The 26,801-nt window shown below is 45.7% G+C and overlaps 1 protein-coding gene across 2 annotated transcripts in view; it reads right to left on the bottom strand.

Moving 5' to 3' along the window:
* The window catches only part of NPHP4 (nephrocystin 4), a 941,192-nt gene that overhangs the window by 102,374 nt on the left and 812,017 nt on the right, over positions 1-26,801 (bottom strand). Inside the window, exons 25-26 of one of the 2 annotated variants that reach the window (XM_078642628.1) lie at positions 13,943-14,028; positions 13,448-13,581 (exon numbers count right to left, since the gene is read on the bottom strand). In XM_078642628.1, the coding sequence (XP_078498754.1) occupies positions 13,531-13,581; positions 13,943-14,028 (137 nt within the window). In that variant the 3' untranslated portion in view covers positions 13,448-13,530. Of the gene's footprint in view, positions 1-13,447; positions 13,582-13,942; positions 14,029-26,801 lie in introns of those variants that run through there. The other variant, XM_078642627.1, reaches the window with a different exon arrangement.

The following is a 26,801-nucleotide window of genomic DNA, read 5'->3' as shown; positions in this document are numbered from 1 at the left end:
TCTCTGGTTTCCGCCGAGATCTATTTCGAGCAGTGCCTTGGTTTGTTTTTTGAAGCCGTCCCCTTATCTGCTGAATGTGGGATAGTTACAGCCCTCCTGTCAGCCTTACAGGCCACAGCTCGGGGAGACAGCCTCTATCTGCCCTCCTAAGCCCACACCCCGATCTGAGGTTCCGTGAGAATCATTACGGTGTTTCGAGCATGAACCAATATGGGCAAGTAAGGTATCTATGAACCGTAAATGACGAGTTCAGTAAGTGTACGTGTTTTCGCTACACTACTTGGCGGGGTTCGCCTTATTTACGTGTTTCTTCATCTGAACCTTTGGGTTCCATTTTAGATACGGCACCCATTTCTTTTGCTTGCCCTCACGTAGACAGCGAGCAGGAAAATGTCCGCCTCGTGACCCTTTAGGTCCCAAGCCTTACGGAAGATGCAGGTTCCTTTCATGCAGCTCCTATGACCGGGGGAACGACACTGCGAAGGCAGGTGGCTCCGCTTGAGGGTAATCTTCCCACGGAGGCCTATTGTTTCAGCCTTGCATGCGCTCGGCTTGAATCCTTTGATCCTGTAATTATGCCTTCCGATATTACCCTCACACTCTCTCCTCTACTGTTGTCTGACTTCCTTGCAGCTGTTCTTGTCTCTACCCTCATCCTTTTACAACTAGAGTGGAATGCGCCTAATGGTGGGAAGATGTGCATTTACAGTTGGGAACCGGCAAACGTTATTATCAGTGTGTTCTGGGTTTCCGACGCCATGAACGAAGCCTTTGAAGTTTACTGTGGGAACTGTGTTGTAACCTTTTGTTCGTAATGTTAGTCTATGTCGAAAACTAGTATAAAAGGAGCGACCCACATATGCAATTTGAAGCAGACTCTCAGAACTTATAATTAGTTGTACTTCTTGTGACTTTTGCCTCCCTGCAGTAATAAACTCTGATCTTTGACGCCGAAGGAAGTGTCCCGTGTCTCTGTCACTTGTGCGCCGAACAGGTATCCCATGAAGGTTATAGGTGTTGTTCCCTGGCACCGCTGGTTCTGTTAAAAGTCCAGTCCTTCAGTTTGGCGCCCAACGTGGGGCGACATCAGCGGTACCGGTCCAAAGCCTGACGATCGTGAGGAACTCCGTGTGAAATCTCCGAGGAAAAGGTGCACCCCGCTTCATCGATCCTGTTGTCGAAATAAGTGGTCCGAAGATTTTTCCCGCGAAGATTCCCGCCTTCTGACGGCTGCGACCGACCGATGCCCTGACTGTCGACCTGTTTCGGTGCCCGGCGTAGACCTTTCGTACAAGCGAGACGATAGACGGGCTTTCCTGGTGACGCCATTGTGCTCTCAGTTAAGTATTTTTTTGGTGGGTCGCTCCCAGTGTCCTTAGTTGTTGTTGAGCTTATTGAAGCTTTGTTGTATGCATGGTTCCATTGCATTTGTGGTTCTTAGTTGTGGTTCTTAGTGGTTATTTGACAGTTGCAATTGCCAAAAACCGAGGGTTTTGTGTTTCACGAAGATTTAGCACTTCGGTAACCCTTGAAGTTTGATACTAGGTTAGTGTGCACGATGCCTAGCCATAGTGGTTTTCTTGGTTTCTTCAAATGTTGCGCAATGGATTCCCGGTTGGAGGACTCGTGTCCGATACCTCCAGTTGGAACTCCGATATATGAGCTCTATAGTCGACACGGTGTGGGCCCTATTATATATAATAAATACTGGGTCCGTTACACGAAAAAGGATGGTGTCCTTAGTTGGCCACCACATGGAAGTTTTGATCTCACGATCTTAGATAATCTTGAAGCTAAATTGTTTACAAAGAAAGCTAGGCCAGCTATGTTTGATTCCTTCCGGTTGTGGCGTAAAGAGGCCAAGCAGAAAGAAATCAAACAGTCCAAAAAGAATAAAAAAGATGGTATGGCTCCGATAATGCAACTTGTACAACAATGTCAGCGGGATAGAGAAGAATCAGAAATTGAAGTTTCTACTAGATTACACCACATGAGGATAGACAAATGTTATCCGGCTTTACCAGCCAGTTCTGATAAGAAAGAGGAGGATCCTAAGGAGGATCCCCTGTTAACGTATTTCATGAACTCGCCACTTCCATATGCACAGGGTGCTACGGCTCCTGTTGTTCCTCCTGTAGTTCCTCCAGTAGTCCCTCCTGTTGTTCCGGCGGTTACTGGCCAGACTGCTGCCGGTCCTGTATCCGTCCCTCCTACAGCTCCCGTGCCTTTACCTCCTCAGCCTCTTATCACTGCTCCTCCGACTACCTTGCCTGGTCCGACTATGCCTACCTTCACTTCTAATATTGTCGCTCCTGTTCTTCTTTCTTCTTCTCCTTCTGCTCGTAATCGAATCCCTAATGCTGTTGCTACCCTTTATTCACCGCTTACTGGTCAGTTATTTCCGTCTGATCTTTCCGAAACTCCCCAGAGACGGAGTCAGATCCCTAGTGGAAGGGAAAAAGAGACGTTAGTGACTATGGCACATAGATGGGTAAGACACCCTGCTAACTACACTCCACGCATGGTTTTCGACACGTTCTCTCAGTTTAATGAGCCTACGCAGAGATTCGTGTTTGAAGAAATGTGTAACTTTCTGAGGGAAGAATGGTTTCATAATGATGTAGATAATTTACCGCCCGATATAACTGAGCTTCAGAGTCAATTTTCGAATGGTATGATTGTAGGTGGAGATGTACGACGTGCCTTAGAGCGATTGTTAGCTCATAGGTCGACCGTGCCTTCTCAAGTATCGTTTGATGATGACTCTGAGAATTGGAAAGCGGCTCCTGGTCAGTATCCTATGAGAGAGGTTCCGCCACTTTGGGTGCCTGGTGATCCTGGTGCTCACCCTCCGGTCTTACCGCACTTTCGAAGAGTGTGGATACACCTCCCGTGGAAACGATCAGAAGTGTTGCAAGTAAAGCAATCTTTGCCTGATCCACGTAAGAATCCGGCTGGTTATTATAAGGAACTATCCCAATTGGTGGAAGCCTCTGTTATGAACCTTGCCGATATCGACATGTTGTTTGGCAATGTTGTACCACAACCAGTTTGGGCGAAAATTCGCCAAGCAAATCACGCAAATGAGTTAGGTGGTGATTGGGCAGCACTAATAGCGGCTGATGCATTACAAGTTGGTGGGGCTAAGCCTGAGCAGTTGATTTTAGATTTACCTCAGAAAATCATTACACTTATGAAAACTCTCATGCCAGCGATGAGGGTGAACTGGGATAAATTATCAGCTTGTAAGCAAAAGAAAGACGAGAGTGTCTCGGATTTCTTTACAAGGTTTGAGGAAGCGTTTGTCGACCACAGCGGTCAGGACATGGGCTCCGAAGGAGGTCAGCGGTTATTTGTCGACAAATTCGTGTCGAATTTGTTGCCTGAGATATGCAACAAATTGAAGAATTCAGAAAGTGCATGGGCTGTTTCAACTACCGCACAGATATTAGCGACGGCTCAATACTATGAGAATAGGGAAAAGGAAGACAGTGATCGTGCAGATAAGAAAACGAAGGAGCTCAAAACAAAGGTTTTGTTGCAGAAAGCGTATCCTCCGCGATCAAACCAAAATGATTCGCAACAGCAGTATCGACCACGAACACAGCCCAATAGGATGCAGCCACGCTCTGACAACTTTGACTATAGATCTTCACTTGGGTATAATCAGTGCGCATATTGTAGGCGGGAGGGCCATATCAAGTATGATTGTCCTGCTCTACGTGATCGCCTTACTGGTGTGTCGACTAGAGGGGGTCGTGGTGGCCCCCAACAGTCTTTTCGAGGTAGAGGCCGTGGTAACGCCCAAAGTCAGAACGAGCGCCCTCTTAATTCATCGGACGCAAATAATTGTTTTGATCAGCGCAATATGAAGTCCGATAGATCGGCACAGTACCATGTGGACGATTATTACACGGAACATGAGATTGTGTCAGACGACCGTTACTAGGACAGCCATCGACAAAGAGAGGGAGTAGTGTCAGTTCCGGTTGATCAGAGAGGGCCTTACGTTGCAGTTGCCACATCTGGCGTCGTTGAGCCTTTTCTGTTAGACACTGGTGCAATGAAAAGTTCCATCATGCATTCAAAACTCCCTGGCGCACCTTTGTCCAGCTTAACAAATGTTTCCATTGGATTCTCTGGCGCCCCGGTTAGCAATCCTGTCTCCAGCCCTTTGCCCCTTATTATTGGTCCTCATGAGCTGGAGGCTCCATTGATTCTATCCACTGGTTGTGGTGAGAATCCCTTGGGTCTGGATTTGTTAAAACGGTTATATGCGACTTTGTATTGCTCTCCTGAGGGAGTGGAGCTTACATTGGGTCGGAGAGTAATTTCTCCTATGTACTTATCGATTGATAAATTCCCACCAGAATTGAGCTCCCTTCCTGCGTCTCTATGGGCCACAGGTCCCAATGATGTGGGCCTATTGGACATCCCTCCTTATGTGATCCAATTAAAACCGAATGTACGATTGCCACGTATACCTCAATATCGTATCTCTCTTGATGGTGAGCGAGCGCTATTGGCGATTGTTCACGACTTGATCCAAAAGGATGTCATTGAAGAGACTCGGGGAAATGTGTGTAACAGTCCTGTGCTACCCATTTTAAAACGAACTGATCCATCTAAACCTCCTGTGTATCGCTTCATAATGGATCTAAGAGAAGTGAATAAAATTGTGATTCCACAGTTTCCCGTGGTACCTGATATCACGGCTTTGTTGACCCTGATTCCAGCCTCTGCCTCCTGGTTCACGGTGATCGATCTAAAGAATGCCTTCTTTAGAATCCCAATCGCTGAGGAAAGCAGAGATCTATTCGGATTCACATTAGGTGGTCGCAGTTTTAGGCTAAAACGCGCTCCACAGGGCTACTGTGAGAGTCCGTCAATCTACAGTCAAGCACTTAAAAGTCAGCTTGATGCCTTTGTGTTACCGGCAGGTGCGGCTTTGATTCAGTATGTTGATGACCTATTAGTAGCTGCAGATACTGAGATTATCTGCAGAACTGCTACCGTTTCGTTGTTACACCATTTGTGTGACTTACATCATAAGGTGTCACCTTCTAAGCTGCAATATTGTTGTCAAGAAGTAACCTACTTAGGTCACTTATTGTCAAAAGAAGGGAGAAGGTTGACCCCAGAGAGAATTGCAGCGATTGCTCGAATGACTGTGCCAAGAACTCAGAGAGATGTACGTGCCTTTTTAGGTATTACGTCATACTGCAGACAATGGATCCCAAATTTTTCATTATTGGCGAAACCATTGTTAGCTCTCACGTGCAAGGATGTCCCGACTCCTTTGCCTTGGACTGAAGAGTGTCAGAAAGGGTTTTCTGAATTACGTGATGCGTTGTGTTCGGCTCCTGTGTTAGGGACTCCTGACTATAGTAAGCCGTTTACACTATACGTTCACGAAAGGGATGGTTGCGCGTTGAGTGTTTTGACGCAACACTTTGGCGATAAGCAACGACCATGTGCATATTTTTCCTCGACCTTAGACCCAGTGGCTAGAGCATTGCCGAGTTGTTTGAGAGCGACAGCGGCAGCTGCGATATCCATTCGACAGTCTGCTGGTTTGGTCATGAATAACATGCTTACGGTAATGGTTCCACACGCAGTCGATACTCTCTTGAACCGGACAAAAACTCAGCACTTGACAAGTGCAAGGTTGTCTGGCTACGAGCTGACGCTCTTGGCAAGTCATATACGGATAAGACGCTGTAACGTGTTGAATCCAGCAACGTTGTTGCCGATTGGCATGGAATCAGATGATGTAGCACCGCATGACTGTTATTTAAGAACCGAGGAGGAGACAAAGGGTCGTATCGACCTGAAAAACACTCCGTTGGTAGATCCCGATGGTACTTTGTATGTGGATGGTTCGTGTTTTAAGTTGCCGAATGGTGACGTAACGACTGCGTATGCTGTGGTGACGTTGAGTACGGTTGTGGAAACTGCGAGATTGAGTAAGAATTCGGCCCAAGCGGCCGAGTTAATTGCATTGACAAGAGCGTGTGTGCTGTCTAGGGGAAAACGGGTGAATGTGTTTACCGACAGCCAGTATGCATTTGGTGTGGCGCATAGTTTTGGGCGTTTGTGGAGAGAACGTGGATTCTTTACGTCACATGGCACGAAGATTCAGCATGGACAACTTGTGAATGATCTTTTGGAAGCACTTACGTTGCCAACAGAAGTGGCAATAGTTAAATGTAGTGCGCATCGGAAAGTGACGGATGATGTTGGCCGTGGCAATGCGTTTGCGGATGAGACTGCCAAGAAGACTGCTAGAGATTTGACAAACCGAATGTATGTTGCAAGTCCAGTGAGATGGCCGGCAGAATCTAGTGTTCGTGAGGACACAATTGAGAGTGTGAAGGAGATACAGAATGAGGCTACTGAAATGGAAAAGACTCGATGGAAAGAAAGCACAAGGAAGTTAGACGAGACTGGATGTTGGGTTGATTTGTCAGAAAAACAGAGATGGATGTTACCGGATGCGTATGTACTTGCTGTTGTTACGATGGCTCATGGCACAGAACATATTAGCTCGAAAGGCATATGTAAGTTGTTGTCTCCTGTATGGAAGAATGATGGAATTAGTAAGTGTGCGGAGAGAGTGGTCAAGAATTGTATGGTGTGTCTGATGTATAACCCTGGTAAGGGCACTCCCACTCCACCTGGTCATTTTGCTCCCCCTACGTATCCATTTGAGGTTATTCAGTTAGACTTCATCCACATGGAGAAATGCAATAATTTGAAATATGTCTTAGTTGTGGTTTGTGCATTCTCCAGATGGATTGAAGCTTACCCTCTTAAGGATAACACTGCCCTATCCACAGCAAAAGTTCTGCTCAAAGAGTATTTTACTAGGTATGGAATGCCTCGGGTTGTATGGTCGGACAACGGAAGTGAGTTTGTGGGAAGTGTGATGAAGAGTGTGTGTCGTGGTCTCGGTATCAATCAGAAATTTCACAGTGCCAATCATCCACAATCAGCGGGTTTGGTAGAAGGATACAACGGTACCCTGAAACTAAAACTTGCAAAAATTCAGGCAACCACTGGTTTATCATGGCCTGACGCTCTGCCCTTAGCTCTGTTATCGACAAGGGCGACCGTGCACTCTCGAGTAGGGCTTAGCCCATATGAAATTGTGTTCGGCCGTCCTGCTAATGTTTGGGGGGTTCCGAGGCCTAAAGAGTTTGATAGGATCGAATATCCAATGTTGATTGACTATCTTTATGATCTGACTGCTAAATTGAGTTTGATTCATCAACAGGTCTTTGAGGCACTACCGGCACAGACAGAGGGTCCTGGTCACCGGCTCCAACCCGGTGATTGGGTGCTTACCAGGAATTTCGGCCGAAAACGGAATCTAGAGCCGAGATTCGTGGGTCCCCATCAAGTGCTACTTGCAACGAGGACAGCAGTCCGGCTGGAGGGGAGAAAGAACTGGGTTCATGCAACCCACACCAAGAAGATACCGCTTCCTCTACCAGTCGATACATGGGTGAAGAAGGGCATTTCTTCGTCTCAGACTGATGTTCCGCTGCAATATGTGCCATTTGGTGATGCTCAGTTAATGAAGAACAACCCAGTGCAATCAGACCATCACGTTAAATCAGCAGAAACTTTGACTTCGTCATCAGCATTGGAGAAGTCAAGCTCTGAACCGTTACCTGAACATTCGAATACTGTTTCATCATCAGAACAATTGTTTGAAGAGTAGACTCAACCTGGGAAAAGTCGATATTTCCTTCGACCGCGCGATAAAGACTAATAAAAGAGTTCTATTTTTTACTCCCCTTTGTGATTTTACAGCACCACTTACAGTTGCTATGAACATTGTGGACATTTTATATTGTGTTTATCTTTTCTCTTCATGCAGCTAAGAGACTATTATTGAATTAAAATAATTCAATTTCACCTATCATCTGGGTTGGCCGTAGGGCCGTGCGGGTACTTCCTTCTGTTTAGCAGCTATCTACACTAGGTCGGTTTCTTTTGTCGATTTCTGGGAACTCCTGGGAATTGGCAATCGCTACTCAGAACGAAGTGCGTCAAGAACGTCACGGACGGTTTTTAGAGGATGGACTTCTCGAAGTTGTCGGAAAGAGAGAAAATGTCGGCGCAAAGATCAATAGCGTTTAGCACAAAATGTTTTCTATTTCAAATCTGTATGTTGTTCCTAACTGTTTCAATGCTCCTGGTGGGTGGAGTATATTTTGGGATTCAATTACTATTGCCCTCCATTTCACCTACTCCTCCTTCCGATAATCTGAATTTCGCTTCCACTGTTTCTCCACATTCCTTTCATCTTCTGCCCCAACATGAACAAATCAGACGTGCTGAATTTAAGAACAATTCCTTCGTTCAACTCCTGCATCAGCATCAGTTGGTGGTTAATACTACTAATTGTTGGGTGTGTGGATTAATGCCACATACCATGGATAGGGGTATTCCGTACTTGGTTCTTCCATATAGTTCCCAAGGGTCAGCACGAGCATTTCAAATTATGTTCCGTAGTGCACTAGATTCCTACCCCCATCGAGAGCCACGCTCAGCAAGTTTTGGTCCTGGTCCGTACCACAAGCCTCTGGCGACAGCGATCGCTGATCTAGAAAGAGACATTTTTGACGCATCACTTATCCCAGAGGAGGAAGTACAGGCCTATAAATACCTTAGCGAAGCTGAGTACAGTATATCAGTGGGTGATAGACAGCTTAAAAGCTTGTGTCCGATATGGATTGTACCTCACATGGGCCATTTCTGTCTGCAGGGTCAGGGCCGAAATCCGAGAGCTCATCTTGGGAAGAGTGCTTGTGTAGATACTTATGTTTTACCAATGCTCTCTTCCCCTGTCTTCCTGACTGCCAAGGGTACCTATTTTGTATGTTATGATCGCGCATATACGTGGTTGCCCCATGACTTTTCGGGTACGTGTTATATCGCGAATCTTTTGCCACCGACTTTTACTGTTGCCTCAGATTACCACAAGAGAATTGTGAGAGGTGTCATTAGTAAAGAAGATACTTCCGGTCAAGAAGCAGGAGACTTCTTTAAGGGTTTCCTTCCGTTTTGGGGCCCTATGGTTAATAGCAGGAATCTGAGACAGTTAACTCGCGTGGTAGAGTCGACTGCCAATATAACTGCAAGTGCCCTTGGTAACCTGACAGCAGAGCTTCAAGCGGATAGGCTTATGACGTTGCAGAACCGTATGGTTCTAGACATAGTACTAGCAGATAGGGGAGGAGTCTGTAAGGTCATCCATTCGAGTTGTTGCATATTTATACCAGATAATGCTCCAACTGTCTATCAAGCCATCACGAAGTTGCATAAGATCTCAGAGTCCATACACGTGGACGAGGGAGATTGGACGCTACTAGGATGGTTTTGGGGTCTAATGTCGACGTGGGGTTGGAAAATTCTAATGGTCATAGGGGTTGTTGTGGCGTTCCTATTCACATGTTGTCTTTGTGTGCAGTGTGGTCCAGCCTTATGTGGCCTCTGTGCTACTACGTGTATAAGACGGCCATCTGTTACCAAAGAGGCATTGATAGATAAAATAATGTTCCAACAACATCTGAATGACCTGATGAATATCGAGATCGACTCTGACTTCGATTAATTCTTGCCTACATGAGGGCAAAAGGAGCGTCTGAGGTTCCGTGAGAATCATTACGGTGTTTCGAGCATGAACCAATATGGGCAAGTAAGGTATCTATGAACCGTAAATGACGAGTTCAGTAAGTGTACGTGTTTTCGCTACACTACTTGGCGGGGTTCGCCTTATTTACGTGTTTCTTCATCTGAACCTTTGGGTTCCATTTTAGATACGGCACCCATTTCTTTTGCTTGCCCTCACGTAGACAGCGAGCAGGAAAATGTCCGCCTCGTGACCCTTTAGGTCCCAAGCCTTACGGAAGATGCAGGTTCCTTTCATGCAGCTCCTATGACCGGGGGAACGACACTGCGAAGGCAGGTGGCTCCGCTTGAGGGTAATCTTCCCACGGAGGCCTATTGTTTCAGCCTTGCATGCGCTCGGCTTGAATCCTTTGATCCTGTAATTATGCCTTCCGATATTACCCTCACACTCTCTCCTCTACTGTTGTCTGACTTCCTTGCAGCTGTTCTTGTCTCTACCCTCATCCTTTTACAACTAGAGTGGAATGCGCCTAATGGTGGGAAGATGTGCATTTACAGTTGGGAACCGGCAAACGTTATTATCAGTGTGTTCTGGGTTTCCGACGCCATGAACGAAGCCTTTGAAGTTTACTGTGGGAACTGTGTTGTAACCTTTTGTTCGTAATGTTAGTCTATGTCGAAAACTAGTATAAAAGGAGCGACCCACATATGAAATTTGAAGCAGACTCTCAGAACTTACAATTCGTTGTACTTCTTGTGACTTTTGCCTCCCTTCAGTAATAAACTCTGATCTTTGACGCCGAAGGAAGTGTCCCGTGTCTCTGTCACTTGTGCGCCGAACAGGTATCCCATGAAGGTTATAGGTGTTGTTCCCTGGCACCGCTGGTTCTGTTAAAAGTCCAGTCCTTCAGATCTCTTCGCCTGCTGCCCACCCCATCTCCACCCTCCACCTTCTCTACTTCCTCTCTGCTCCGAGGCATTCTGCCTTTATCACATTCCGCATCTTCTCCAGTCGCCATTCTCTTTCTCCTGCTTCCCCCTCGTTTTTTTTTGTTTTGCATCTCCCGTTCTTTGCCTCTGACTCATTGCTAAATTCCTCAATCTTTACTATAAATACCCAGCTTGCCTGGGCCGCATACTGCTTTCGCTCTGTTCTGTGATAACTGCACAAAGCAGTGAGAATAAGCAGCGCTTTGCACTTTTCAACAACGCAGCAACTCTCCTAGCTGACATCATCATGAGGCACCCAGCGCCTCGAAGCCGCATTGACCAATATGCTGTCTATCTAGTGTGCCAACTGTGAAACATATTGTTGCAGGTGAGGCGAGATCTGAAAAGAAGGAAACTGATAATGAAGGCTTTCAAGGGCTCTGAGGGCACAAGGTTGGTGGTGGCAGAGAAGGATGGATCTGCGGCATGCCATCCACGTCCCCACAGTGCCAGCCTTACTACTGCTGTTGTTTACGATTCCAACCTTGCCAATTACCAACCAGCCTGCAACTCACCAGTATACACAGGGAGCACTTGTGGCTAGGCCCTGGAATCTAGGGTTATTCATTCATTCATTCTCAGTGTCTAAGAGGTGAGACTTTATCTCGGGATCACACGCATTTCCTACCAATACCTGCCAACCACCATAGTAGCCCTGCCTTTCACTGTTGTACTAATACCCACTATACCTGCCCAGCCCCTACTGCGGCTACCCTGCACCATCATCCAACAATAGTTCCCATTATATGATCTCTGCTGCCAACCACAACGAAAAAATAAAAACAAAACAACGGTTCCTTTGCAATCATTCAATACAATATTTCCATCTTGCAAGGGAAATTCATGAATATATTCCCAAAACGAAACCTATTCAAAAGAACATATTGGAACTCACAATCATGTGTTGGAATGCCATTACTGAAGAAAATGATATCTAAGTAATGGAAAGATGCTCCAAAATGTGAAACAGTTCACTGAACATGAGTTGCGAAAAGAGTGATTGGAAGTGATATAGAACAACCCCCAATGAAACAGTTATTGTCTGGGGTATTCGTTTTTAGTCAGGGCCAATTTTTCAGGGTTAAACATCGTACACTCTACAATAAGTATTTTAATCCACACCAAAAACTGAGATTCATCTATGTTTCAACCCCACTAAAATTTTATAAAGGTCTTCATTGGAACATTGTGGATGAACCGTACAAAGTGCAGGAAAAAAATTGAGGTCACTAATATGTAGGTATGTTTCATGTGACTTGTTTTCATATTGTATATGTTTGCGTCTGTGGAAAGCGGTGTGACAGTGACGTGATATGAGGCGAGCACCATATCGTAGCCAACTACATTAATATATGGTGGTAAATAAAGCGGGCTCGGTGACTTCCGAGTCATATAATAATTTTGTAACACGCTGCAATGGAACAGTCTTGTACATTATGGTCACACCGTCAAATGCATCTTCAGGAGTTTGCGGACTATGGTTCTGTGAGTGGATTAATTTCTTAAATGTGCGCTGTCCTCACTTCCGATGCTTGTTGGCTTCTAAGTTTTTATGAGCATCGGGACACTTGAGAAAGAAAAAAATAACCTAAAAACAGCTCTCTTGCCTGTGTTTAAGGAACTGGGAAAGAAGTAACAAGATTTAGTAGGTCTACGTGCAGGGAAACAATGCATTATTGTCTACTTTAATGGCGGCAATTGGGTGTGGTATTTTATTAACCAGCAGTACTGTGGCAGCTGTGAATAATGTTTTAAAGCCAGGGTCTCTGCTCCACTTCAGAACCTCGGCAAGGTTCACCAAGAGGTCATTTTGGGACTACGCCTTTGTCGTGAATATTTACCACACTGGTCATTTTTATCTTCTCCACCTTTTTGTGCCAATTATATAGTCAGTGCCAAATACGACAAGTACACAACTCTTAGTTCTGTGTTCCTTATTATTATTACTATCGTAGATTTGAGGTCAGAAGGAAGTGCAAATCCATATATTTCCAAATGCGATTTTACTTGGAGTCTTTTATTTTTCGGGAAAATAAAAGCATCGCATCTTGTGTTACTCACCATCAGATGCTTTTATAGATGGACTCTGAAGTATTTTAAAAGTATTTTCAGGTATGCAGTCAGAAAACAAAAACACCCCCCACTTTGAACCAAACCTCTAATAACACTGTGTGACTAAACCAGATAAACCCGACAACCCTTCCATTAACTTTCCTTCCCCATTACATCCTCTCAGCGATCTAGACATCCTTCCACCCACCTATTCATTAGCATTTCACCTTTCCATCCTTTCATCCATCCTTTGATTATTTCAAATATCCACAAAAATTCCATTGATGCATCTGTTCATTCATTCGGCCATCCAGCCTCCGCTGCACCCATCCATCCATCCATCCATCCAGACAAAAAGGTAGATGTCATAACAGACTGACAACCCTGAAGGGTCACTACGGCTGCTACAAAGTCAGTATCATGCCACTAACTCCATGCCAGCCCTTTTTGCCTCTTAAGATCCTTCATTTGTACATAATGTTTTCGTGCTTATATGTAAGGTAACACTTTTTTTTATAATAACTTTTTAACATGCTGCACAGCAGCCACAATGCTCTACAACAGAGCTTAAAGACATTGACAAAGCCACTAGATGTGGCTAAACACTTATAAGGTCCCAAAGCCGAGACCTATTGGCTATGCCAATGCTTGTTTTACATTGTTGTAAAGTAGACCTCAAATTACTTAATCCTGCAGTGTCTCAACAAATCTCCCAGCAGAATGGCCATATTTATAACTCACAGCTTCATTACCGTGCTCTTGTCTGCATTATCTCACATGGTGGGCATGGTGGCCCTGGCCCCACTCATTCTCCGTGCCTTCAAGAAACCTTTGATGTTCGCATTCTCAAGGAGGGCTTCCAGTCACTAACCTGGTCAAGGTCCCCGAACTCCTTTCCTAATGGAATAGGCACAACCAAACATTGCGACAGTCATAACTCGATCCACACCAATACGTAAAAATTTCACTGAGAGATAATCAGTATTCTCCATCAACTCAGAACACAATGGACCATCCATTGCAACTTTGGGTGTAAAGTGTATCAGTTTGAAGAGGTTGTAAGGTGACATGTTGGCAATTTAAGAAAATACTGAAATAAACCAAATATTAAATATTAAAACAGATATATGAATTACATTAAGGTTGTATGGTGACATGTTGGCATTTTAAGAAAATAGTGCAATAAACCAAATATTAAAACTGAAATATGAATTAAGCTAAAAGAAAAATGCTGTAAAGCTCATGTAGGTCGCAATACCATGTTCTTTGAATCGCAAATGATATTCGGGTCGCTGCAGCGGACATAGATCTCTGGGGTTCCATTTGGCACTCCAACTGGTGCTCCTAGAATAAAAAACAATCCCATGAAAATTATATTTCCAATGTTACATGTCATGAATTCACTGTTGGTGCAGACCTTACAGCATTCAGAGGTTAACAATCTGCAGGTGGAGTAGTTAATTATTTATCGTAAAATAGGCAAGAACCAAAAAGTAAGAGATTCATTACGAAAAACAGATTCCTCATGCAGAACTAGTCTAAGAAAATAGATTTTGAGAACCTAGGTGGGGGTGATGAAGAGATACGGCAAATGAAGGAACAATTATTTATTCTTTTCTTTTTTCAGATGTAAAAGGACCACACAGAAGGAAAGCAACACCCCGATTTACAGGAGGTTAGTAACAAGAATCACACTATAAAAATAAATAAAGTGTTGTATTCCCATCTGTTACTGCTGCTCCTGACTGCCCAATGTCGCTGCTATGGGCTGTACGTGTATGCCGTTGATAAAGGCATAGTCAGAATTGTATTATAATAACTTTATCGCTATGAGAATATGGACTATTTTTGAAAAGCGAATAACATTGTTCACAATTTCTGGCACTGGCTACTCTCCCAAAGTGCTTCTTCTCTTGGTGGAGACCACCACATCAGTTTGCAAAATGCACTGCCAGTAAAGGAAAAAACATTCAAGACGGCAAATATTCATTTGCAAGTGTGGCGGATATGAAATCTGCCATCACAAGGGATAAATCATCCCCTAAAACAAGAGACTTTCATAGTTCCCCTTCATGTAAAAATATTTTCCCCAAGGCACACAACTCATACATATATTTATAGATCATACCACCATGTAATTAAGTATTCTAAATGTTTTAAGTAAAAATGTGTGCCTCCATCTTATAAATTGCATACCATTGGTGTATAATCTTATTCTCAGGAGGATGAAATATTTTTTAACTACTGTGTTCTCCTGAGAATGTCATTTTCCAGTTTCAGTCTGTCAGTCAATCTTGGAGAGGGGACAAACGATTTGTGTTCTGTTCAGTAGTATGTGCTGCAATGAAGTATGCTGCTAGGATCCCATCTCTTCTTTGAAGCATGCCTCTGGGTCATGTTGTGTCCTTCTCTTGAACGGCAGTTTGGGTGTTGGCCTTTTGTTGTGAATGGGCTGGAAGCTTGACTGTACTTCGGTCTATTTCAGTTCAGGATCAGCTTGGTTCCATGGTATTGTTCTCATGAACATGTTACTTACCATCTGTAACGCCATATCTGGTAGAGACTATCTAGCAGCAGATTCCTTACCTCAGAATTATTCCCAAGTGTTAGATTGGATCCAGATATATTTCGTGAGCAGTACCCCTGCACGCCGGCAGGTGGCGTCGTTTGATTCCACGAGGTGGGGTTTGCACTGGAAGTGACTTGTGCAGTGCCTATATAGACGCTATCTCAGGGCACTGATGTCAGTTTCTTTTCGCCACTTTCCACACCAGAAGCGCAGTGCCACGACGAACATGGATGATTGGTGTGTGAAACTAGGTTCCTGAAAAGGGAACAGCTAACAGCTCAGTACCTAAAAATCTGTTTGCCGAGCGGGGACGATGAGTGAGTCTGTAACAAATCTGCGGCCAGATAGAGTCTCTACCAGATAAGGCATTATCGAAGTTAAGGATATTGTTCAACAGATCGAGACTTCTAGCCGCAGATTCCTTACCTTAGAATAGATACCAAGCAATACCTCCCTGGAGGTGGATCTTCGAACCTGATTTAGACAAAAAAGTCCTGCAGTACCGAATGGGCAAAGTGCCCATCCTGACAAACCTGACTGTCCAGGCAGTAGTGCTTGGGGAACGTGTGCAACGCAGTGGTTGCAGCCTTTGCTGATGCAATGAGCATGCAAGGCCTCCGGGTATTGCTTCATTGTCAATGTGTGGCAGATCTTAACGCAGAGCACAATCCAATGGGAGCTGGTTTGTTTCACCATGGCGTACCCTTTCTTGGTTCCTACATACCCCACAAAGAGTTGATTGTTCACCCGGAATGGTTTTGTGCAGTCAAGGTGGAACGTCAATGCTCTTTTTGGGTCTAGCCAGTGGATTCTCTCCTCTTCACTAGAAGGATGAGGCGGACCACAAAAGGTAAGGAAGGTGGATGCACTGGCCTACGTGGGATGGGGAGATAATCTTTGGCATGAAGGATGCTTGATTCCGAAGTACCAGTTTGTCTGGTTAAAATGAAATGTACGGAGGGTGAGATGGCAGCGCCTGCAGTTCACTGACCCTCCGGGAAGATGTAATTGCAATCAGAAAGGCTGCCTTGATGGTGAGGAGCCTAAGATGGCCGCTATGAAGCAGCTTAAAGGGAGTGCACATTAGAAGAACCAAATTGAGGTCTCATTGAGGCATAACAAAGGGAACTGGAAGGAACACGTGCTGAAGAGGAACATATTTACAATAGGGGACTTGAAAAGAAAAGGCTGATCTGGCAATTGCAGAAATGATAAGATGTCAGACAAATAGCCCTTCAATGTGCCGATGCAGATACCTGCTGGGCCAGGGTAAAAATAAATAAATAAACCTGGGAAAGGGATGCAGATAAAGGGTTAACCATTTTTGGGACACCATGCCACAATTTTGCCCCAATGGGCTGCATATTCCGTCTTGGTGGAGGGACACCGAGCTGCCAAAATAACATTGCAGACTTTGGGCAGAAGGTCAAAAGAATTGACAGGCTCAGGTGGCAAACCCTTTCCTGCTGTTGCGACAGGAGATCCTCCAGAAGGGGCAGCCAGATCAGAGGACCAATAGATACCAAACTCTCTGTGCCCAGTCCGGAGCCACAAGGATGACTTGGGCCCAGTCGTTCCTGATCTTCTTGAGAACTCTTGGCAGTAGTGGTATTGGCAGAAAGACATACAAGAGCCCGAACTCTACTCAAGACAAAAAGACCCTCGGAGAGAGCCGCCTTGGAAACCCCGATGCACAGAAGTGCTGATATTGAGCGTTCTTGGTGGTAGTAAATCAATCTAACCAAGGCTCTCCCCACTACGGATGGAGATGCTGCTCATAATCAGCTAGGCATCTTCAGCTTAGTTTGTCAATTCGGAGAACTGGCTATGTCTGGAACCACCAGGAATATGCCCTGATATCCTAGTCATGTCCAGAGCCACAGGGCCTCTTGACAGAGGGTCCACAGCCCACACTGCTCTGTTTGTTGCAGTAACACATAGCAGTGGTGATGTCTGTGAATACCTGCACTAGCCTTCCCTTGATGGTGGGCAGAAAGGTTTTCAATGCCAACTGGATTGCTCAGAGCTCCAACAGGCTGATGTGAAGTCTGGATTCTGCTAGACACCAGTGTCCCCTGATGTCCACCTCTCCCAGATGGCCATTCCAGCCCAGGAGTGACGCATCTGTCATTACCATCAGCTCTTGTTGGGGAAAGGGAGAGGAGTCTGCCGCTGACCCAATCACGGTCTGTCAGACACCACTGCAGATCTTTTGCAGTTCCATACGAGATCTGGACCATGTCAATAGAATACCCTGATGCTGCACTCCCTGGAACTTCAGGTCCGACTGCATGCGTCACGGACAGGATACTGGAAGCCATGAGGCCCTACACCCTCAGTCTCACCAGGATAGAGGGTGAATTATTAGTATCATAGCCTTAATATTCTGGGCTCGCTGCTCGCGAGGATAAGCCCAAAGCCGTACTGTGTACAGAACAGCTCAGATGAAAGGGAGCATCTTAAAAGATATCGGTGTGAGTTTGGCAGATTGATAGTGAACCCCAGCGAGTGCAGGAGATCTGCCTTAGTCAGGAGGTGGGAGATGACTGCCTGAGGTAAGTCTTTCCTCAACAGCCAATCGTTGATGTAGGGTAAGCCTGGCATCCCTGATTTCCACAAATAAATTGCAAGCACCATCATCACCTTGGTGAACACCTGAGGGGCGCTGGTAAGGTCCAAGGGGGGCACAGCAAACAAAGTGCTTGTGGTCCACCGTGAATCGCAGATTATGTCTGTGGGCAGGCAGGATGGGGATGCAGAAGTATGCATACTGCAAGTCCAATGCTAAAATCCAGTCTCCCGGGTCCAGGGCAGACAGAATTTGAGCGAGCATGAGCATCTTGAATTTTTCTTTTTTCAGGAAGAAATTGACAGGGCGCAGGTCTAAGATAAGATGAAGGCCTCTGTCCTTTTTGGGAACAAGAAAGTAGTAGGAATACCAACCATGACCCACTTCTGATGCCGGCACACTCTATGAAATGTGGTCCTCCGTCAAGTAGGTGGCATGGGTAGAGTAGTAGTCACAAAGGGGAGGGAATAGTCCCTTTAGAGAGTCCAGCGGTCAGATGTTATCGACGACCAGTCGTGTAGGTGATGGCATTTCCTGCCTCACACTGGGAGCCCAAGATGGTCGGAAGGCAAACTAAATGGGTGTGGAGGCTGCAGTTGCAGTGGGTGGGGTTGGGGGATGAGAGAGGGTGTACCTGCCCGACCTCTGGCTGCCTGACGTATGAGGTCTGTGGGTGTTGCCTCATTGGCCAAAGACTGAGAAATCTGCTAGCTGGGGTGGCTGGGCAGTTGAAGATGCAGTTAGAAACCCCTTCAAAAGGAGTGGAAGGCAGAGAGTGGTTTGTGAAGGGTCATTAAAAGGCCCAAGGACCTGGCTGTAGCCGTTCTGCCCTTGAAGCGTTCTAGCGATGAGTTCGCCTTGCCTCCCAAGAGACGGGAGCCATCAAAGGGCATGTCCGAGAGAGCAGCCTGGACACCCCCAGAAAAGCCAGTCATACTCAGCCAGGCTTGGTGTCACAAGGCCACCGATAATTAAATCGCTCTCCCTAGTGAGTCAGTCGTATCCAGCCCAGAGCGTATTGTGACATAACTGCGTCTCTCCTGTGAACAATAGCTTGAGGCTTAGGCCTCATCCCGGATCATGGGCAGAACCTGCGCAACCAAGTCCCAGAGCAAGTGGGAGTATCGACCCAAAAGGCATGTGGTGTTCACCAAGCGCAGTGCCAAGCTGATTCAACAAAGCATCTTCAATCAATAAATCAATCTGGGATGTATAAAGCGTGGCAAATCACCCTTGAGGGTCTCAAGGCACTGGAGTAGCTAACTGCTTCGTGGTGATGTTCATATGAACAGCCAGGTCTTGAGTCCTTGCCTGAATGCCTGGTCCGATTGGGCGATCCTGAGGTTCAGGGTGAAGGTCGATCCAAGCCTTGCCCACCAAGTGTGAGAAGGAGTATCCTCTGCTTTTGCTTCAGTGGATCCGGGAGTTGTCTGCGAGGAAGAGGGAGGCAGACTGTAGATGTCTGGTCGGTTTGTGGAAGGTCATGCGTTGTTGATGTCTGCTGGTCCCTCATTGTGCAGGGCTTTGTATGCGTGGGTCAGCATCTTGTACTGGCATATCTTCTGGATTAGGAGCTAGTGTAGCTTCTTGAGGTGCAGTGAGCAGTGGGTCCATTTGGGAAGGTCGAGGATAAGTCTTGCCGCTGAGTTTTGTATTGTTTGTATTCTCTTCAGGAGGCGTGCAATGATTCCTACGTAGAGTGTTTCTGTAGTCCAGCCTGCTGGTAACAAGGGCCTGCGTGACGATCCTTCTGGTGTTGACTGGAAGCCACCTGAAAATCTTGCAGAGCATGCATATGGTTTGTAAGAAGGCGAATCTTCTTTCCCAAGGTATCCAGTCTCTTGGATACCTTGTCCGAGTAAGTGGTAGGGAATGTGGCAGGATTTACGTTTGGAGGATGAGGCTTGTACCCGTAAGCTTTCTGGGGCGGTGTGGTGTGAGGAAACTGGGGTCCCCAGGGGCATAGCAATGACTGCGGGCACCCACCCTATGCACAGTATCCCTTGCGCAGGGCTTGGACCAGGCCCGAGAAGGATGTCCGTGAGGGCTTCGTTAAAAGGGAGAAGCGGTTCATATGGGGTGACTCCTGGCATAAGCACCTCCATCAAGACATTTGTCTTGACAGCCACAGAGGGCAGTTGATGGTCCAGGACCTCAGACATCCTTCTCACCACCATAGCGAATGAGGGGCTCCCATCTTCGTAGTCATGGTAGGAAAAGAGGCCATACCAGTATCTAGGGAGGTATCCAGTCCACTGACCTCTGTCAAATACACACACCAGGTGTCCTTTGGGTCATCTAGGTTCTGGTATTTATGAGGGTCCAGCGGCCCCTCCCAATCATCCCAAGTCCTAGCCCAAAGGAATAGGGCACAGGCTCCGGCCTTGGAGGTATAGCCCCAGTCGGCGCAGGAATTGGCATTGGTGATGCCCATCCAGCTCCATGTCAGAGGTGGGGGGTGAGTATGGGGACTGTGCCTCCATGTTTCCAATGGGCTCAACTAGCACCTGGGGCGTACCTGCAGGCAGAAGGGCAATAGGCCCCTCCGGAGTCTGCAGGGCCTGAATGCGTGCCAGCAGGGAATTGCTATTCAAATATGAGGTGCATGGCCACATAAAATTCATTTAGTTGGGCAGTGGTCGCTCCAGCTCCAGGAAACTCAGGGAGGTGCAGAGACGGCGTTGGCTTAACTACAGACCCAGGATTTGAATCCCTATGCTCCATCGTCTCGCCGGATTACTTTGATGGATGGGGCAAAGTTGAAGATTACTTACACTTCCTTCGTTTGTGGGACTTGTCCGGACAACTTCAATTGTGAGGACGATCGCTTGGAGTGGCTCCACAAACGATCCTGGGACCTTACTCTTAACCGATATCAAGACCACAGCTCATCGAGGAGCAAGGAGCTTGAGGGACCACACCCTCTATCCTTGGGGTGTATGGCATGACAATCGATGCAGGTCTTGGCATCGTGGTCACGCTTGAGGCACCAAATAACAGATGAGGTGTGGGTTCATCACCGACATTTGTCATTGACATGTGCCACAGGGCTTGGTAGCAGCCTTCCTTGCAGACATCCCTACCACTCCAAGAGACAAAGTCTCAAAAATGCGTTGACAAAAAGTAAAAAAAAAAAAGTCAGTCAAAAAAGACTGGGGATATCCCTTCTCTGGATCTGTGCAGGAAGAAAATAACTTAGGTCAGCACACTGGGGTGGCGCCTATATAGGCATTGCGCACATCACTTTCGGCATGGACAAAGCCACGTGGAGCCGAACAGCATCACCTACCAGCTTGCAAGGGTACAGCTCACGAAAAAGTTGCAGATTCCATCTGACCCCTTGGGATAATTTTAAGGTAAAGAATCTGCGGCTAGAATACATTATGAAATTATTTTGATTTAAGATGACATTATTCTGCCTAGTTATATTTCTCAAGGGTTATATGGGTGATAATAGGACTATAGAAAAAGTGTAATCCACTGTTGTCATAGTCAGTTGAGATGGTGCAGGAGGGCCCTAGCCTTGGTAGATTCTTTTAGGGACTGTAGGGGATTAAACAATGTGGTAAGACATTTGTGAGCTGGCTCATAGCCTTGTAATTTTTATAAAGGGTGATGTATAGTTAAAATGTCTTGTTAAGATAATCTGACAGTAAGCTTTTCCCCCATGGGCTATTTTTTGTCGTAAGAAGAAACCACATATTGTATCGAATCAAAGAAAGTGTTTTCAGTTACAAAAAGATGGCACTATAGGAAATTATTTTATATCTATTTAAAACCAGTTTTTTATTTTGACCCTCTGGTTTTTTACCTCTGATAAGGAGTAAGACTCTTTTTCATCCAAAGTGATGCTCCTCTAAAATTGGATCCGGAGCTGCAAGCTACAATGTTCATCTTTTCGTGAAAGGTCAGCTGTCTGTGGACAGCTCAGGTTAAGAGGCTTCGAGCAGGCTGCCGTTCACACATGTAAGACGTGTAAACTCAAATGCTGAGGAAGGGTGGCTTTTGTCAGACTTGCAGCGAAGACCCAATCTAAATTCAAATGTGGACCCAATTCATATGATTCTGGGTCCTCATAATTTCTCTATATTTAAAACGTACAGTAATTTATTTAGGCATAGTGCACTGACTGTAGAGTCCTAAGAGCAAGTATAAACTTTATGGCGAAACGGGTTCATCAAATGTTTTGTTGACATATAGAATTTCACCTATTAATGCAAAAACTAGGACGATGATGAGTAGTCAGAATTAGATTGGGCGGGGGAAGACACAGCCATGGTTAAGTCTCCATACCTTCTGCATTTTTAGAGAGGGAAGAAGGAGATGGAATAATCTATGGGAATCTTAAAAAGGGAGAGAAAGGACCAATTCTGCTGTTGACCTCTAGTGGTGTGCCCACCTCTCGCTTGTAATTCTGACTTTAAAAGGACTCTCTGTAGAACTGGTGGTGACAGTGATTTTCCCACAGGCACACTGCATAGTATGCCTGCAGGATTGCCACGGGATAGATAAGCTTGCAGGGCAGAACACGCTGCAGAAGCGAGCATTGCAACTGAGCACTGATGACTAGGTTGGGGTTCCGGGCAGCTGGAGAGTGCAAATGTTGACTACTCCATAGCTGAAGACACGTGAATGCTGCTATGTAGTCTGCATTGCGTCCTAAGTCCTGTAAACATTTTATTTGTCTGCCTATAATGGAGGAGATGCACCTGCCCTGGAGAAAGATGTGCTGGACTGTGCCAATGAAGAGAAGAGATTGCCAGAGAAGAGATTGCCTGAAAAGGGAACAGTCAGCACAGCAGCTGTATAGGACAGTAAATACCATCTGCAATGTGTGAACCTCCCGGGGAGGATCAGCACTTATAAGTGGCTGTGTTAGGCGGTATGATCCTTAACCCAGTCAACCCTTTGCTTCCCCACCCATATGGTCATTGTGCTAAGCCTATTTCGGCAAACCACACCCAAATCTGTGTGGTGGCAGCCCCCCGTGCCCAACCGCAGCTGCCTACTGGGACCGCACATCCTTATCTATGAAAGAGGATGATGTGAGCATTCATAGGGAAGCAGTTGGGCATTCAAGCCTGCGAGAAGATTCGCGAAAACTTTGGGACTTTTGAACACCCACTCCTTGGCTCATCTTTGGTAGCCAAGCCAGAGCTTCAATGTATAAAAGTGGAAATTTGTAGGCTATTATGTTCAACAGCACAGAAACTAGTTAATTTAAATGGAAGAATATAAAGTTGCTGACCAATTTTTTGCTTAAACACCAAGACTTTATTAAGCAAAAACAAAGGGTGAAACATCATACAAAAATGGAAGCATGAAGCAAGAGAACAAAATTCCTTTATCCAGAGCATTTATCAGGAACAGCAGTGCATTAGGCTTGTTCTTTAAAGAGAATTAAGAATCCACAGGGGTATTTTAGAAAAGCCAGACATGCTAAGGAACAGTCAGTTTCCTTGATCTGGTACAACCTGCTCATGCTACTGTGATATTATAGAAAAAATGCAAACAGTTTTGAAACCTATGCAAACTTTAAACAAAGGTTAGGTTGGTTTGGTGAACATATGACAACTGTACAAATCTAATCTGCCTTTCCAGAATCTCACATGTCAGAACCTTGGAATTTTTCCAGCAAGGTGAAGAGTTCTTGTTTTTACCGGATGCTTCAGATCCACATTTAACTTCCGGTTCGGAGTTCCAGCACAGAGTCCACTTCATTCAGGTTTCTTTATTGTCTACATCTCACTCTGGATTTAGGACCTCTGAAGCTTTCCTGCACACAGCTACTTGAAGATTGGTTTTCCAAGCAAATAGCTTTGCCAGACCTTAATGGCCCGATGTAGGTGGCTCATTACTGATTGGTAAACCCGAAATTCGGTAAATTTCAGGCTTATCGACTGGTATTGAGCCATTTGCTATGTAGGTGATGATTCGGTAAATACTGAATCGGTATTTACCGAATCGGTAAATGGCATGTAGGAAGCAGTTTTAAGAGTGCTTATGTGCTCTAAGGATCCGTTATTTACCACCAACTATTAGTTGGTGGTAAATACCAAATATCTTTGAAAATGCAAATCTGTGCATTTTTAACAGTGCCATGTGAAGGGCATGTATGTGTGCCATATGTGCACACAAGCACTATTCAGGGGTGCAACAAGGTGTCAATGTGTCACCTTGCCACCCTTGAATGTTTCCCTATTTTACCGACATTTACCAGGCCCATAGGAATGAATGGGAATTACTGAATCGGTAATACTTACCGAATAAATACCTACATCCCATTTACCGATTCTAAAATACCGAATCGGTAAAATTCGGTATTTTAGAATCGGTAAATTTTCATTACCTTCTTCTAGCCCTTAATGTTTCCCTGGCACTGAAAGGCAGAACAAATCCACTTGCCATAGTCAGGCAGATGCTTTTTTAGGTCTCGGCTGTGTGGGTTATGATTTAAAGGGAACTTCAGTAAAGGACTTTAAGCCCCGCCCCTCTTTCCCATTGGCTGGCGTCACCGTTTATGCTAAACGGTGGCCAGCCATTGGGAAAGAGCTTTTCCTGGCGTAGACTTTTCTCTTTTTTCAGACGGCCCAATTGGACGGGCTCGTCTGATTTACGTTAGTCGCAAAAGCTTTCTTATCTTTATGGGGCCAAGTGTTTAAACACATGACCCCATAAAGACAAGCTCTGCGGCGTGTTTATGTTTGCATCTGGCTTTCACCTGCAGACACAGGGGGGGCAAGAGACCCTCCGTGTAGGTCAGGAGGAGGCAGGTTTACACCATCCGGTGCCTCAATTCAGTTAAAAACTATTGATTGCGGAGAAGAAGGAAAACACATACACCTACCACGTTATTTTAAGTTGCACGTTCAAACTCGGGTGCGTGCACTTGGGCTCACGAGGTGATGCATCAGCGCCTCAAACGAATACTTATTTTTGGGAAGCAAAATCCGCCTGGAAGCCTAGAATTCAATATTAGTAGTCCCAGATCAGCCTCGGGAGGGCCTCCCTTTGCCCGGACGAGCACCACACCCAGTGCGCCCTTGCCCCACAGTACGGGTGTGCGGGCAAGCGTGAAAAGACGCTCCATCCTACGGCCAGCCCGAGATGTGCAATTAGAAGACGTAAAAATAAACCAATCCAGCTAGTATTTTTTATTTTATAGCGCATTGAAGGACTAACCAGGCATGGTCACCCATAGCTTTGGATGCCCAACGCATGTAACTCACGAAAACCCGCAGAACAACCGTAAAACTAAAGCAGCGCACCCCAGCGCGAGACGCCAGGCAATGGCTTCCAAAAGGACCCCAGCCTGAGATAGAACAAGGCCTCTAGTGCTTTGGTTAGTGTTAACATTCTAGGCGCTAAGTCCGGTGTGTTTTATTTTTTTTAATCGAACACTATTCTGTTGCTACAAACATATTTTCTAAATACCACGCCTGAATTTACTAATACAAATAAGGACTGGGTCCCCAAAACCTGGGCATTGAAGGGGCGGGGGGCATTGAAGGGGGCCAGGAGGTGCGGGGGGTCACAGCACAAGCCGCACAAAATGTCCCTCTCTTAGAATACTAAATAGTTTGAGAACCCTGCACTAGAAGGTTTTAAGGACCAAAAAACAGACTAATTGAGCCGTTAATCACAGGCCGGCTCTGAAATGTAGAAGCTGCCCTTCAGATAGTGGCAAGTACACAACTGTCCCATCACGGCTAGATGCGGCCTCCAAACCGCCACAGTAAACCGTCCTCATTCACCTGCTGCTCTCCAAACACCTCTCTCCTCCACCAGCAGATCGCCCTGGACTGATACACACACCTGCTCAACAGGCCCTTTGGAAACTCTTTAAAGCTCCCCTGGCCACTGCCGACGCCGCGCTGGGATTGGCGGGAGAGTGTCACGTGACCCGCCACCTGGTTGAACCAGTTCCCCCTGAGTTTTCGGGGTGGGCTCACGGCGACTGGCCCTTTCTGTGCCTTCGTTATGCAGGAATGTGTCTCTCAATGGCAGCATTCCTCTGGGCGCACAGGGTTAGGAACAGACACCAAAGTCAGGTGAGTCACTGAGCCTGTGAGACGACAGGTGAGGGGCCTGTCGAACCACTCACTATCCAAGTGATACACATATGCAGAGTCGGATACATTCCAGGCTGTGCTATATGTGTGACAAGCTTTTTTTTTTCGTATGCATGCTGGTACTTGTACTTTTATATTCCCCATTATACCAGCAGGACCCATGTGCACACACCAGCCTCGATGACATTTCAGGATCCTTTCACCAAATTCCGGAGAATATTCCCCTTATTGTGCGCAATGTAGCTGACTACAAGTAGCAGAATGCAATAGGAAAGGCAGGCTACAATGAACTATTCATGCCTTCATAGGGCAACCTGTTTGGATGTTTAACATGGGGCAGTATAAAAAAAAAAACTGCCTGGGGGAGGGTAGAGAAAGGTACATCACCCCTCCAACACCAGTAGTGGGAAGATTGTTATAACTCTTTGCTCCGTCTTCTAGAAATGTCCAACACTTTCACAATTTCCTGAAAGTTGTTTTTAGTTTAGAAAGTGTTACATTGATGCCTGTGTCTTTATTATAATTTTTTTGCGGCCAACACGACTTAACAGATCCCTCAGGTGACACGGGGTGTCCTGTAACTATCAAACTTTCTGCCACAGGCTTTTTACCCAATTATACTACGCATAATAGAAAAATAAGCATTAAAAATGAAATAGGTCTCGCCTTTCATTAAGTGAAAGCAATTTGCTATGCTATACAATACCATTAGCAAAGCAAATGGCTTTAACTTAATCAAAGGAGAGACCTATTGCATTTTCAAAGCTCGTTTCTGTCACTGCAAGGAAATTCTAAAATGCCAGTCTTACATCAAAACACAGAAGAATGCCTGACTACTAAAAAAGCCTTCATATGGGCCAGATGTGTATTTGAGAGCATTCAGCACATTTAAAAGGGAGGATTTGTT

Source organism: Lissotriton helveticus, chromosome 5_1 (assembly GCF_964261635.1).
Source record: "Lissotriton helveticus chromosome 5_1, aLisHel1.1, whole genome shotgun sequence".
In the NCBI taxonomy this organism is placed as follows: Eukaryota; Metazoa; Chordata; class Amphibia; order Caudata; family Salamandridae; genus Lissotriton; species Lissotriton helveticus.
The sequence above is the reverse complement of the archived record's forward strand: the minus strand, read 5'-3'. Positions and strand labels throughout refer to the sequence as shown.